The sequence below is a fragment of the Simochromis diagramma genome, unplaced genomic scaffold (genome assembly GCF_900408965.1).
Source record: "Simochromis diagramma unplaced genomic scaffold, fSimDia1.1 OVJJ01000229.1, whole genome shotgun sequence".
Classification (NCBI taxonomy): domain Eukaryota; kingdom Metazoa; phylum Chordata; class Actinopteri; order Cichliformes; family Cichlidae; genus Simochromis; species Simochromis diagramma.
Window position 1 is genome coordinate 93,810 of NW_024386869.1, and position 15,520 is coordinate 109,329.

The window sequence follows — 15,520 nt, forward strand, 5'->3', positions numbered from 1 at the left end:
TGCTTTGTTGTGTTTCATCAAACAGTTTTGCAATGTGATATGGGGGAAATCTCTTGCATGGTTGGCTGTGGTCCTTTTGGCAATGCCTTGTGCATAGTCTGCCGTGTTCACATAATTGGTAGATGTCACATGAATGCCATAATCTAAGGTTTCCCACAAGAATGTTATGATGTTATTCCAGGGATCTAAGTAACTCACTGAACTTTTCTGTGATTTCAGTGTTGTATTCATCTACTATTCATCTTCATAGAAAAGCCATCCTAGCTACTGAACATTGCTGTTATGGGTTGCATCCTTCTCCCATATGCTCTTCCAGGCCGTCTCCAGCCTTGGTGATGCTGTCCTCATGTTGCCACCCTGCCACTGAGAGTACACCTTGGATGGTTCTGTGGAGACCAGCTGGTTTATTCTCCTGCCCTTTGTCTCTCTGGTGTGTCTCTTCAAGCGAGTCTTTACTTGTGCAACTTTCTGCAGCTCCAATAGCTCTGATGCTACCTTTATCTTGGCCTCCATGCACCATATATATATATATATACAGTGGGATGCAAAAGTTTGGGCAACCTTGTTAATAATCATGATTTTCCTATATAAATCGTTGGTTGTTACAATAAAAAATGTCAGTTTTGATATGATAAAGGAGACACACACACAGTGATATTTGAGAAGTGAAATGAAGTTTATTGGATTTACAGAAAGTGTCCAATAATTGTTTCAACAAAATCAGGCAGGTGCAGAAATTTGGGCACCACAAAAAAAGAAATGAAATCAATATTTATATCAATATATATATATATATATGTGTGTGTGTGTGTGTGTGTGTGTGTGTGTGTGTGTGTGTGTGTGTGTGAGTGAGAGAGAGAGAGAGAGAAAGGGCTAAAACAAATAGTAGGCTGCAGAGAGACGCTACCACTTGTGACTGAAGTGGAACCCTGTTGGGCCTCAGTCACCACAGAAACAGAGGAAGAGGAAGTTCTGACAAAAAATATATATCTTCAGTTCAGTCTGACACTCACACAGTCAGCAGCAAGGCAACATGGAGGTCAGATTTCCCGCCATCAGACTCTGTGAGTACTGACCTTGTCTGTTTATAAAAAAAAAAAGATATTGAGTCAGCAACAGAGAAAATGAACACAAGGGAAATTAATATATCCAAAATGCACCCATATATTTCAATGTATTCATTTTGCACATTTGTAACTGCTCACTAATAAATGCATAGGACTTATTACTACTGATGGAAAAAAAAAATGAAAACATGTTAAACATTAAAACTGTCATTCTCAATCTTTTCAGTGAGGAATGTTCTGACTCTGTTGGTTATAGTAGTCGAATGCAGTGATTCTCAAACATACTGTAAGTTTTTTTAAAATAGATTTTGTGTGGATTTTTAGGTGTGTGGTTGCATGTTTGTATAATAGTGTGTGTAATAGATTTAATATATCTGTTAACAATCTGAAATTATTGTAAATTACTGAAGTTATTATTTTCTAGATAAAAATAGAGATACTACATAAACCTCTGAAACAGTTGCATATCTATATTTACCATAACAGTATATATATATATATATATATATATATATATATATATATATATATATATATATATATATACATAAATGTTTATCATTTGAAAGCTTACATGCTTAATGTGTATACTTTTGTCTTTGTCTGAAAAAGTAAAAAAACAAAAAACAACAACAATAAGAAGGCGCACATGTGCAATAACCTTAAGTTTAAGACTATTTTGTCTTTATTGGATTTTGTGTCTCAGATTCAGGTTTTCCTAAAGTTGTTCCGAACAGACAGCAGTTCTTTCAAACAGAGCCTATCACTATCAGCTGTGAAGGGCTAAATGGGCTGATTGGATGGAGAGTGATGAAAAAGACAAAAGGAGATGTTAGAAGATGTGCTTCATTCTGGAAAACACCCACTGGACCTTGCAATATTATTAATGCATATCCATCAACAGACAGTGGAGAATACTGGTGTGAATATGGAGGAAAACAAAAAAGCAACTCTGTCAACATCACTGTAACTGGTATGCACATAAAAAAAAACATATTTAGTCCATTTGTATTCTAGGTTTTCATCGGCAGTAAGCGATAATTTTTCTTCAGAAAATGCATCGTAACCTTAATAAAATAACACACACACACACACACATATATACATATATATATGTATATATGTATAATTTAAACAGAAAACACTTTTACAGACAAAATAACTGTCGTATCTTCTGCCATTTAAATTTAGAGAGTCATGTAATTCTGGAAAGTCCTGTCTATCCTGTGATCGAGGGAGAAAATATGGCCTTGCATTGTAGAAAAAAGGATTCAACCTCCAACTACACTGCAAAATTCTATAAAAATAGCATCTCTATTGGGAGCAGCTCATCAGGAAACATAATGATTCCAACTGTATCCAAATCTGATGGAGGACTTTACAAATGTAGTATTGTCGATACTGGAGACTCACCAGAGAGCTGGCTTAACATCAAAGGTGCGCTATACCTGTGATACTTTTGTTTTAATTTTGTTTTAGCCAAAACTAATTATCAGACACCTGATAATACCTACAACTGTAGCATTTTGAGACTCAAGGCTTTCTAAAGTCAGATTTTGTAAAGAAAAACATATTTTTTTAATGTGATATTGACTGTTGTTTTTTCCTAGCTGGTTTTAATTGTTAATGTGGTTTACGTAACATTTAGAATATTGTAAATGAAAATATATTTGATTGAACTGGTGAATAAGAATCACATTTCATTTCAAGGACATGGGCTTTCTCAACCCACCGGACTTATTGTGCTGCGCTCCCTTGGTCTCATGTGTTTGTTGGTGACTTGTCTTCTGTCGGTGGGACTGCCACGATATTGGAAACATAAACTGTCATTAGAGGTACTCAAACAGAAAAATAAAGTTTTATAAATTTTACATTTACATTTTAACTGTTCAGTTATAACAGAAATCCATCGTTAATAACCTTGACACAGTGCTAGTACATCCACAATTAACTTTTTTTGACAAAATTTCTGTTTTACTGCTTAATTAGTTACTTTAGGGAAAACTTTATTGATATCTACCTCATATTTTTCAATGTTCATAACCAACCAACAACAATGATTAACACATTTTTCATTGTCTCCACAGACAACATATGCAATTCAACTTTTTACAATTATTATAGATGTTGTAAGGCTGTACACTTTTCTTACAAAGGCATGAACATTTTCACACTTTTCCCTCTTGTTTAAACTCTCTCAAAGTTCAAACCTTTGTAGAAAAATAAGTCCAGTATTATAGAATGAAACCAAAAATCAAACCCTGTTTTCAGGTCCAGAACATGGGAATAGAGCAGCTGCCAGAGAATTCAACATCAATGAATCAATGGTACAGAAGTAGAGGAAGCAAGAAGAATGAGTTGAGTACAGTTTTACTTATCTGACTGTTTTGTTTCGTTTAATGCACCTTATAATTCGGTGTGCCTTGTGGTCCGAAAAATACTGTGGCTTTGACCTTCCTTTGGTCTTTCCAGAAGTCCAAATTTTTGTGCAATGGTCAGCATCTTCCTCTGACATTTGGGTGCAAAAGGTTTCATCGACATAGTTTTTGTTGGAAATTGCTCAGCTCTCTTTTCACTACAAAGCTGCAGTCACAGCACCAATTTGTCTCAGTCTACCAATCTCCCGCTCTCCTCTTCCCTCACTCATGAACCAAAAATACTTAAACTCATTGGATGTCTGATTATAATTCCCGCTGCTTCACACTTGGCTGCTAACCACTCCAGCACAAACTGGAGGCGACCACATGATGAAGCCAACAGAACCTCATTACAGTGGTCCCTCATTTATCGCGGGAGTTTTAAAAATAACCCGCGATAGGTGAAATCCGAGTGGCCAAGTAGCAAGCTTTATTTTTTAATTATTATTATTTTAATTATTATTGTATTTTAAGGCTATAAGCTGTAAAAACCCCTCACTACACACTTCATACACTTTTCTCAGACAGACAATTGAAATTTTTCTCCCTGAAACTCACATTTCAGACCTTTGTAGAAAAATAAGTCCAGTATTACAGAATGAAACCAAAGACAAAACCCTGTTTTCAGGTCCAGAACATGGGAATAGAGCAGCTGCGAGAGAATTCAACCCTCACTACATACAGTTGCGCACTTCAGAGTCACACTTCTAGCGATTGAAGGTTTATGTAAATTTCACGCATTCTGTTCTGTACAGGAGACACGGCACAGAGGAGATTGATTGACCATGGTCTACAGCCAATCAGGACGCAGAACACAATGCGCTGTAAAAAATTAAATTAAAAAAAATAGGGCATGCAAAATTGCACTAAAAAAAAAATCCACAAAACAGCCAAGATAGGTGAGCCATGTTTTAGAGAGGGACCACTGTATCTGCAAAAATCAAATACGAGATCCTGAGACCAACCAAGTCGAAGTCTTCTGCCATTTGTCTAGGCCTCAAAATTCTTTCCTTAAAAATTATACACAGACTCACTGACAAAGTCTAGTACTGGGAGAGTCCAGCACCCACTGGGAATGAGTTCAAGTTATTGCTGACAATGTGGTCCAAGCTTTTGCAATGGTTTTATAAGGACCAAATGTCTCGTACTGAAACAGGCCAGAAAACCCAGACTGAAGCACCCCCTATAGAAAACTACAAGTGACACAGTCGAATGCCTTCTCCAAGTTCACAAAGAATATGTAGACTAGTTGGGCTAACCTTCATGCACACTCACATATCCTCTGGAGGGTAAAGAGCTGGTCCAATGTTCTGTGATTGGGATGAAAACTGCATTGTTCCTCTTGTATCTGAGATTCAACTAATGGACTAATTCTCTTTTCCAGCAGCCTGGCCTGCTCTGACAATCCAGAGGTACCGCCCAATTTCCATGGAACATTGGATGTTGTAGAGCGGTCTTGGTTGACACGCCTCTACAGAGCATTCAGGAACACTGTGCGAGTCTAATCCAGACCAAAGGCTCTGCCATCAAGGATTTGTGTACTGCCTATGTGACCTCACCCCAGAGTGGATGAGTCATCTACCTTATCTCCAGACTGTGCTCTATAGAAGACGGATCATTGAACTTTAGGAGGGCCTCAAAGTATTCCTCCCACCCCCTGACAATATCCTTAGTTGGGCATCAGCAGCACTCCACCTGCACTATACACATGTGGGTTTAGCACCACTTTCCCTTCCTGATGGCTTACCAGAATCAGTTCGGGGCAGTCTGAAAGATATCATAGACCCTGGGATCCCTGGGACACACAAATCCCTCCATTTCATTTCATTCTATTAATTTCTTTTTCAGGGATCATGTACAAGCAGAAGAAAACACTGACTGAATGACAGATAGCCAAATAAAACTTTGTATTCATTATGATTAACTGTCAGTGACTTTGTAACGCAGTATAAGCAGAACAGTTAAGAGAACAGTTAAAAGTCATGTAACCGTAAACAGTAAAACAAGAACATGTCCCAAGGCATGATGGGAAATAACTAGCTGCTCCCCGAACACGCCACAATATGATTGTTTGCTTGCAGGGCACCAGGAGAGATGAGTCCTCCATCACAGATGGTGTGGTAAGTGAAAATTGTCACCTGCAGGTTACAGCTCATTGGATCTCCAACTCACATTCAGTGTCACTGTACTTAAGGGAAGTTAAAGACTTTCTTCTGCGCTTACATTTGGATCGCCTAAACCCATGACAGTCGTTCCGGCATTAATACCAGGACTGGAAACAATCCATCCTTAAAATATTACAACATCCCAGCTTCTGTGTTTGAATGCAAAACAAATGTCTTGTTTAAACTAGAGACTGCACTTGTGACAGAACAATAACTATATTTTATTTTGATTATGTAAGTAATGTAACTTGCAAAACAAAGTTGTGGAAAGCCTAAGCTTAGTTTCGGAATAATTAAATATGAGACTTTGTTTCACTGTAAGATTGTAACAATATAATTGTTTGTTGTTCAGCAGAACAGTGTCCAGTATGTTGGCTGATATACTTTTTTGCATTTGAAAATAAAAGTTGGACTGATTTTAACACAATTACAAGAAGTGTTGTTAATTATTCTTTTTGAATCACAAATTGTTTTTAATTTAGTAGAACTTTGAGTGTTTGTCAGTGGGTAAACAATTACTATTGACCAGTCTGAAACATCAAGTTATTCTTAGTACTGCATACTTGCAAAGAAAAAGTTGGCTAACTGTCATCTCAAATAAGCGTTACTCAATTTTGTTTGAGGCAATGAGTTTGCATAGTTTTTTTTTTTTTTGTTTGTTTTTTGTAGTTCTGGGAACTAATTAAATTTTACAGTGAATAAATGGAAATATTGTTAGGTAAGTGGATTAGTAAAGCAATTATCATTTATATATGTATCTGTTTTTCATAACTCAACGGATCAAAAGGATAAAAGTTAACACAGGCTACATAATCATGTTTAAATTTTGTTTTAATTATTGTATACATGATTATTATATCATCTCACACTCTAAAAAAATGTTTTGTTGGCTCAATTTCAAAAAATTGTTGCAACAATTTACGATCAGCTTTTAAGTAATAAACGTTGTATATTATTAAGTAAATCCAGCAATTATTTTTTAGCTTTGGCTAACTCAGCTGGTTTAACCAACCAGTATTATTTACTTTGACATCTAAAAGCATAGTTACGTTTAAGCAACCTAATGTTAATTTAGATTTTCTGGTAATATTGAGTAACTTTTCTGCAAAAATAAGAAAAAAAAACAATGCAAGACATTTTCCAAGTAATGCACTTCTGTGTCATAGAACATAAATCAAACATTACAGCAGCCGTTGAATTATGAATGAGTGGGCAAAACAATAATGTATTTCATTACAATCCCTCCACAAACAACGTCAGTAACAAAAGAAAATGTAGCATGTTCATTACCTGGACAAGGCACATTTAGTGAATCAGAAGCTAAAACATACCAATTCACTGTTTTCCTTACTCCAGAATGGAGTCTTCTAATTCTGCAAGACTGAACACACCAGGCAATCAACAGAGTGTAGTGTATTAGTAGCTGGGAAACAAGCAGAGCAGTGGGGCCTGATTACCGACTTTGAGAACCATTATAAAGATTTGTAAAGGCATATTAAATAAAGTGGTCAATAAATATATAAAGTCTTCCAAATTACAATAATTTTAAGCCATGCCCTTCTAAAATGCAATTGTTTTTTGCAAATCAGCTTATTAGGTTAAACTTTAACTTATCAACTTGGTAAATATTACAGAATCAAGGAAATGACAAAATATTTTAATGTTCAACAACACAACAGTCCAAAGGTAAGGTTATATGTATTATGAACTCTCAAAACTACACTCATGTAGGAATGCATAATAAAACATAAGAAGAGGCACAACTGAAACTACAGTCTAATTCACATTTGTTTCACGGCACAGGCTTGTAATTAAGAGACATTACCCTTGGGCTGGCTTTTTCAATTCAATTCAATTTTCTTTATTTATGAAAGCGGTCTATTTCCCTTGGGTGGGGGGATCCCAGAGGAGAGTCATCACACGGTGGGTAGACAGCGGATCCAGTCAGGCCACTGCATGATGGTATTTCGTGTCGTCGGCTGAAACGGCATGAAGCGCAAACTGAGCTTCGACGTGCACGAACCAGGTGTGAAGCCAAAAATCCACAGCTGAACATCCACAGCAAAAATTAAAACGTACAGCTCTGCTTTCACTAACAACATAAATGAAGACAGACAACTGAACAACAGTGATGTTTGTAGGGTTACTGAAGTTGGGCTAGCTTGTATATAATGATGTGCTATGTGGTGGCTAGCTACACAGCTATGTTAGCATATGTCATATGTTAACATAAACACAGTGAATCTGGAGGATGAATGCTAACTTTTTTCCACTCGATAAAAGATAATGTGAGGGTTCCTGATGGTTAGAGACAAATGCAATCGCATGGCAGGATTCTGCAAACAGACCAAACTTCAGTCAGGAGAACAACCGAGATAATCCATCCACAATATGAGGTTAGTCATTAATATGCTGCTGCATGAGCTGGGCTGTAGTTACATCATAAGGTTTTAAAAACTAAACTTTAAAATGAACAGTGGTAATAAAAACTGAGAGAGGCTGACAGTGATCACTGACTGTTTTACTGGCTTGTTCAGATTACATAGAACAAGATATAAAGCATTTAAACAATTTAAAAACACAACAGCCTTAATAAATGCAGAGTAGTTTGGACCCGGAACTTGTGATTCACCTATTTAGAACTCAGTGCTTAGTTAACTCACCGAACACAGTCTAGGGGAAACACACCTCTACTTCGATAAGAATTCAGTCAAATGTTGCGCCCGTGCTACGGACATATGCTATGGCGTTGGCCTCGGCTGTATGCATGGTCTCACACACACCTATGGCTAACCAAAGTAACCACCAGAGTGGCAGATTTAAATGATAACAGAAAAAAAATACATTTTGCCTTTTACCTTTTGTAGAGTAACAACTAGCTTAGCAGACTAAGTGTCGATTCACATCATGTAGCTACCACTGTCAAAACTTACACAGTAAACTTATACAACTAGTATTATTAATAGTATATTAGTAAAACACTATAAAAAAGAAACTTACTAGGCAGTGTTGCCAACTTCTGATTTTTTTCTGTTTCTTCTTCAGTTTTTTATGGCAGTTGTAATTATTTTTTTTGTTATGGTCCAGCGTATGGGTAATTCAAACTAACTTTTACATGTTACACAAACTTAATATTTTCTGTTGTTGATTGATGACAGAAGTATTTTGTTCCATATACTCAAACATTTATTTATTTATTTTTTAATTTTTGTGTTGATTTATAATGGTGTAAGACAAAGGACAGTAAATAATACAACCACATTTAGGCTGCATTTGGGCATTTTTGATTTGATTACATGTGAAGGAGTTAAAAAGATTCTGTGATATTTTGACATCCTGGTTTATTCTGTTATGCACACTGCTTATGTTTGATGAATTTCAATTCACTTGACACTTTACTTTGGCATTCTCCTTTGCCAGATTATATACTTTACAAAATAGATGTTCTTTTAAACACAGACCACCCTTCTCTCTCTCAGGAAGACCAAAACCTGTTGGTGAGTTAGTCAGAAACACAGGAAGTGTCACAGGCTGGGTCTCTGCCCCAGCACTCTGAGTTCATTTTGTATTTGTCTCATTTTAGATATGTGATTAGTTTGTGTCATTCCTATTTAGCTTTAGTTAAGGAAAGGCAGTTATTATTTATTGTTTCCTTGGTTTCTATGTTTGAGTTCTTGTATCGTTCATCACGTGTTAGGTCTGTTAAGCTTGTGTTGTCATGTCTAGTTTCAGTGTTTCCTGTTTTATTTTGAAGGAGTCGTGTGTTCTTTGTTCATTGTATTTAGTTTCACTTCCCCTGTCCTGTCATTAGGCTCATGTCAGTCAGCTGTTCCTCCATGTGTTCCAACTTCCCCTAATCACCTCCTGTGTATTTAAGTCCTGTGTTTTCAGTGTGTCATTGTCAGATCGTCTGCTTTGTTTGCAAGCCAAGAAGTTGCGTCAAGTTTCCTCATGTCAAGTCCATGTTCCTGTTGTAGGTTTTTAAGTTAATTTAGCTGACCGAGTTTAGTTTATTGTTAGCCTTGCATTTTGCCTTTTATTTACAGTTATTTTGCCAGCCTCAATAAATGGCTCGTTTTCTGTTATTCAAGTCATGTTTCACATTTTTTTTCCGTCTGCATTTGGGTCCACCCTTCACTCTACACACAGTCAGCCCTGCTGATTGTGAGAGGAAGTTCTTACAAGCAACACAGCTTTATTTCATTCTTGAATTCATTGTGGAATTTGTAAATGCTCAGTGATAAATACAGGACTCAACACTTATGATGAGGAAAATATAATTTAAAAAACTGTCATCCTTAATCCTTACAGTGATTAATGTGCTGTAGATGATGGTTACAGTAGCTGAATTCAGTGACTCAAACACATAGCAAGTAGTTAAAAATGTATATTTATGTATTTCTAACAAAAATATAATAGGTGAAATATTATATCAAGATAACTTGAAAGGTTCGGCCACTATTGCACTTATTTTTGGACTAAAATAGAGCTACAAAAGGAAGCTAGAGCCCCATAGTTTCCAAGTCTGATGAAGGGCTTGAAAAATGTAACATCTCTAAGACAAAAAAAAAATCACTAGAGAGCTGTCTAGCTGTTGGAGATACGTTTTATCAACAATTTAAGACTACGTGGTTTGTCATTACGGAACTTTTTTTTAGCTTTTAAAACAAATAATAATAGTAAGCACTAGTTGCCCTGTCCTTTCCAATGTCAATCCAGAGGGGAAATGCAGACTTACACATCTGTTTAGCATATTCTGAAAACTAATTAATACATGCCCATGCTACAATGTTTTTGGTCCGTAATTTTAGTCTGTTCTTAGGTGGTTACTACTTAAAATGATAATGTCATAATATAATTTTTATAGTTGGGGTTGTGAATAAATATTACATGTTGCTGTCATGAACGTACCGAAGAAGTTCTAGGAGCAGAAACATTACAAATTGGATCATATTGATTGGTATGCAACATGGTAACCCTGTAATACTTACAAAATACTTACATAATACATAATGTTACAAATGCTTTTTGGGTTTTTTTTTGTTTTTTACACTCTCTGCACTTTGAGATTGTTTTTCATGTGTGCTAGTGAAGCTGAGAAAACAATTTTCATCAGGTGATGATTACCCTGCCCGGGTAATATGTCTGTGAAGGATGACTGAGAACCTTCACAGACATATTACCCCGATCACAAAACCAACAATGATGAAATGTATTTTGCCTAAAATGTGAACATATTGAAAATATAACATCCCTAGCTGCTTTAAAGTCTAGTGGAATAAAAATAATAATAATAATCATAGAAAAAGAAAATGTGTTGAGGAGTCCATCACTTAAGTGCTACAGACAGAAATTAGTGAGTAAGACTTAAATATATCTGAAGTTTTGGAGCATTTTCGAAAGTCTTGTCATTATTTAGTCATTGTTACACTGTGTTTCAGCAGCTGAAGATGTTCTCACAGACAGAAAGACACACTTAACCAGCTTCCTTTTTAACATCTCTTACAATAACCACACTTGCATAATGAAAATGCTATGTGGCATTGTGCACCTCAGATTTATTTTTAACTGGTGGCCACATGGTCAGCTACTTGACAGCTCAAGCAGTGTGTTTGCACGTGAGTGGGATATTTAAAATATATAAACCAACAGTAGCAAACAGGACACATAACTGTTTTAAATTTGATACATTATGTTTTTCATAATTGCATTTCATAAATGAACAAAACTTATTACAGCAAATTATTTAGAAGGGCAACAATTTATAGTCGTTGTGTCCTTGGGCAAGACACTTCACCCGTTGCCTACTGGTGGTGGTCAGAGGGCCCGGTGGCGCCAGTGTCCGGCAGCCTCGCCTCTGTCAGTGCGCCCCAGGGTGGCTGTGGCTACAATGTAGCTTGCCATCACCAGTGTGTGAATTCGTGTGAATGGGTGGGTGACTGTATGTGCAAAGCGCTTTGGGGTCCTTAGGGACTAGTGAAGCCATTTACCATTTATAAATTATTTGTTGTTGCAAGTGTAATTCCCAGAATGATTCAGCTTTCATTTAAAATAACAAATGTGTATTTTGAAATGTAATTTGTATTTAAAACTGAATCGGCAGCAGCCAGCTGACTGGAAACAGTTTGTGCAGGTACCAGAGGAAGAAGAGGATTTGGATCACTTCTACTGTACAATCCAAGTACAATCCAAAGTCACAAATGAAGGATATATTAGTCTCCAGTTTTAATGTTACTGAAGCTATGAGAGCTATGGAAAAGAACTGTGAAAAGAGTTACATTTAGACAGAAGGCAATGAATATTTATCAGGTTATTAACATAATTTTAATGTTTTAGGTTGTACAGGCTACTTCCTTTAATATAAAGAGTGATTGTGTTAATTTATAATTGATGAAACGTTGTCAGTTTGCATGAAATAAAAATGACCTCAACCAACCTCACATCATCACTTCTAATTTAAAATGTAGCAGTGTGTTAAAATTGAACCATAAACCGCATTGCAGGTATGAGAGTGCTGTTGCAATTTTTAAAAATATATTCACTGTGGCCTCTGTGGCAACACAATGTGACAAATCTAGCTTAAACATGAAGCTATAATGTCATAAGCCATCAACACAATGTTCATTCATGGTAAAAATGGTGTTTCTGAATAATGTTGTCAACACAAGACTTGTCTTATATGAAATATTGAAGTTGGGGGAATATAATTCTAAAATAAATGTATGTAACATGACTTTTGCTTTCAGTATATGTACAGTATGAGAAAAAGGTGCATAAATATATTGCCACAAAATACCCCACATATATTTTATTAATAAAGTTCTTGTTCTTGCAAAGCTAATGCATTAACCCCTTTGTGTCATTTTTGATACAGTTTCTTTGTTTTGAGTTTTTAAGACATGTCATCTGTTGTATTTTTTTTCCTTGAAAAATCTAAATAAATTGCAAAATACATTTTTAATCAATTTGAAAAAAAAAGCCAGATGTAGAAAATATGATAGAAAATATGATAGAAAGTCATATATGGAAAATAAAATGTAATTATTTATTTTAACAAATTTGTAAGTATGCCAAATGTCTTTATGCATGCTCAATCATCCAGGTAAGTAAATCTCCAAAGGTTGATTCTGTTCATCTGGACGTAGCGTTTTGTGGGAGAAACGTTTTGTCACTCATCCAAGTGACTTCTTCAGTCTCAGAGACACGGTGTTTAATAATAATAATAATGGATTGGATTTATATAGCGCTTTTCTAGGCACCCAAAGCGCTTTACAATACCACTATTCATTCACTCTCACATTCATACACTGGTGGAGGCAGCTACAGTTGTAGCCACAGCTGCCCTGGGGCAGACTGACAGAAGCGAGGCTGCCATATCGCGCCATCGGCCCCTCTGGCCAACACCAGTAGGCAAGTAGGGTAAAGTGTCTTGCCCAAGGACACAACGACCAGGACAGAGAGCCCAGGGATCGAACCAGCGACCTTCCGGTTACAGATGCGATTGCCAACCCCCTGAGCCACGGTCACCCAAATTAGAAAAATGTGTCTCAGTTCCGATACTCCTGACACGTACGGGATCACTACAGGTTTTCACTTAGTCAGCAGTTGTCCTTCTCTCCTGGATCGGCTGGAGCTTTCTCCCACTGAAAATGCTACGAACAGCAAGTATGTCAAATGTTTGTCGATGCATAAATTCTACATTTTCAAAAAGAATAAATGTTTTCTAGCAATTAAATCATATTTCAAACTTTAAGATGTTAACCACTAACCCACAAAGTATTTTAGTTAGAAGTAAACAACCAGACAATAAGGAATCATCATTTCCTCCACAAGATGGCCGTTATGTCACTTTGCAAAGCCGGCTGCCTGCTATAATTTAAAAGAGAAAATATTTTAATTTCTTCATTTAAAATGAATCTCAGGGCTGAGGTTAAAACTGTATTGTGTCATGTTATCTCTATTAACACTTGATCATTCATTTTAATCCATTCACAATAACAAAATCAGTCACGTGACTTCACCAGACATGTATGTTTCACGAAGATCACAGTGAAGCTGCTTTTGGGTAGTGTAGTGTGGTGACTGATTAACTCTGCTGTGTGTAAAAGAGGATTACATTCCTCCCATGTGATGTCTGATGTTCTGCATGATGACACTGAGTGATACAGAAAAACTATACACAATACTGGTCCCTAATTTTTCATTTTTAAATTGAAAAAGATCCAGTTTACTGTCTCGTTGCACTCTTAAATGGAAAATATAGTACAAATAAACAATTGGAGTTAAAAACAAAGTTATAGACAGAAATGTATCATCGAAGTAGCCACATTTGGTAGCTATAACACCTGAAAACACCTGTATCATTCTTTCTACAAAAAAATCAAAATATTCCTTTTCCCATGCCTGTTGGAGAACTTCCCATAACTGCCCTGTGACGTTAGTATTTGTATGTATTATGAACAATAGCAGTTTTTCTTTTCTATCCTTTAAAAAACTAGTGTTTTAGTTCAAATTTCAAGATTTTTATTTGCCATTTGTGCAAAGGACCAACAGTCCATCCACATGGGAATTCTTGTGCAGAGCTCTCAGGGTCAGTTACATTTTTTACAGGATAACGACAAATCAACAAAATAAAAAGGAAAATAGAAATAAAACAAAGAACGGAGCAATCATAGTATTTACTATATACAAAAACAGTGCACAGAGAGGGTGGTAATACACTTTCTAGTATTGGCACACATGATATTGCACATTAGTCAGTGATTTAATCCTGTTGTACATTCGAAGTGGGTGAGGTAGTGCTGTGTTACTTTAGGTTTTCAGTGGTTTTTTGTTTTGTTTTGCCATCAGTCTGACAGTTGCGGCGAAGAGCTGTTGAAAAACCTTGTTCTGTGTGTGATGATGCTGTCCACTCTGTTGTGTCTTAGACTGTACGTACAGCTTTTGTGTCTGAGCAGATGGTGAGCTGGATGGATGGTGAGCCTGATAAATAGCATGACAATATTTATCAAATGTGAAGCGTCACCACTCACTACTGGCAGCTAACCTGACAAAGCTGTCAGAAGGATTAATTGTTTTCTCTTTGCAATATGTTTGATATTTGTAGTTTTGTGCACTTTTGGCCATAAAACAAAGTGCAAATTGACAGCTGATTGGGGAAAAGTATTGAAAACATATTGCATATTAATATGTAATTAATATTACATATTACAATGGAAAAATACTCACCAGCAGAAGCAGGGGTCACTGACACTAACAAAGATGGGTCAGATGCACCCGGATGGATTTTGTTATTTGTCTGTTTGTGTTGGTTTTGATCTGCATGTCTCACGGAGAACACCATAGGGGAGCTTTTTTGCTTTTCCTATGTTTTGCTGAACTTGTTACGGTAACAGGAAGGACTCAAACGCAGGACTTGTTTGTTCAAAGGAAGAACAGAGGGGTTATTCACAAACACCAGGTGAAATGTGCGACAGTGACAAAGTGCTATATACTAGGGTGCAGGGATCAGGGCTCCAGGGAATCCACGGGGGAAAGCAGGGGAACACCCTTACTCCTCTTCTCTCTGTTCTGGTGTCTCATCAGTCTTTCACTCCTCTCTCGCACCACAATCTCTGTAAGGAACAAGGGCAGATCTAGGGTGTCTGTACACAAGGAAACGACGTGTTAACACAAGAAGAAAAACCAAGGGAACTAGATTAGCAGTGTCCTAGCCAGGATTTCACTGACACAGGTCAAGCAACGATCCAGCGAAGAGCTGTCTCGCTTCTTCCCTTACGTAGAAGCTACTTGATAAGACGCAGGTGTTACTCATCTCCCAGGTATGTAGGCCATAGGCGGGCTATTGAACATTGAACTCCGCCCAGGCGAC

At 36.7% G+C, this 15,520-nt stretch overlaps 1 protein-coding gene across 2 annotated transcripts in view; it reads left to right on the forward strand.

Moving 5' to 3' along the window:
* The first annotated feature begins 867 nt into the window (after positions 1-867).
* Positions 868-15,520, forward strand: part of LOC120733310 (high affinity immunoglobulin epsilon receptor subunit alpha-like) — a 29,455-nt gene continuing 14,802 nt past the window's right edge. The window contains exons 1-6 of one of the 2 annotated variants that reach the window (XM_040031396.1): positions 868-1,064; positions 1,294-1,353; positions 1,774-2,040; positions 2,259-2,504; positions 2,778-2,902; positions 3,339-3,825. In XM_040031396.1, the coding sequence (XP_039887330.1) occupies positions 1,034-1,064; positions 1,294-1,353; positions 1,774-2,040; positions 2,259-2,504; positions 2,778-2,902; positions 3,339-3,449 (840 nt within the window). In that variant the 5' untranslated portion in view covers positions 868-1,033 and the 3' untranslated portion in view covers positions 3,450-3,825. Of the gene's footprint in view, positions 1,065-1,293; positions 1,354-1,773; positions 2,041-2,258; positions 2,505-2,777; positions 2,903-3,338; positions 3,826-15,520 lie in introns of those variants that run through there. The other variant, XM_040031392.1, reaches the window with a different exon arrangement.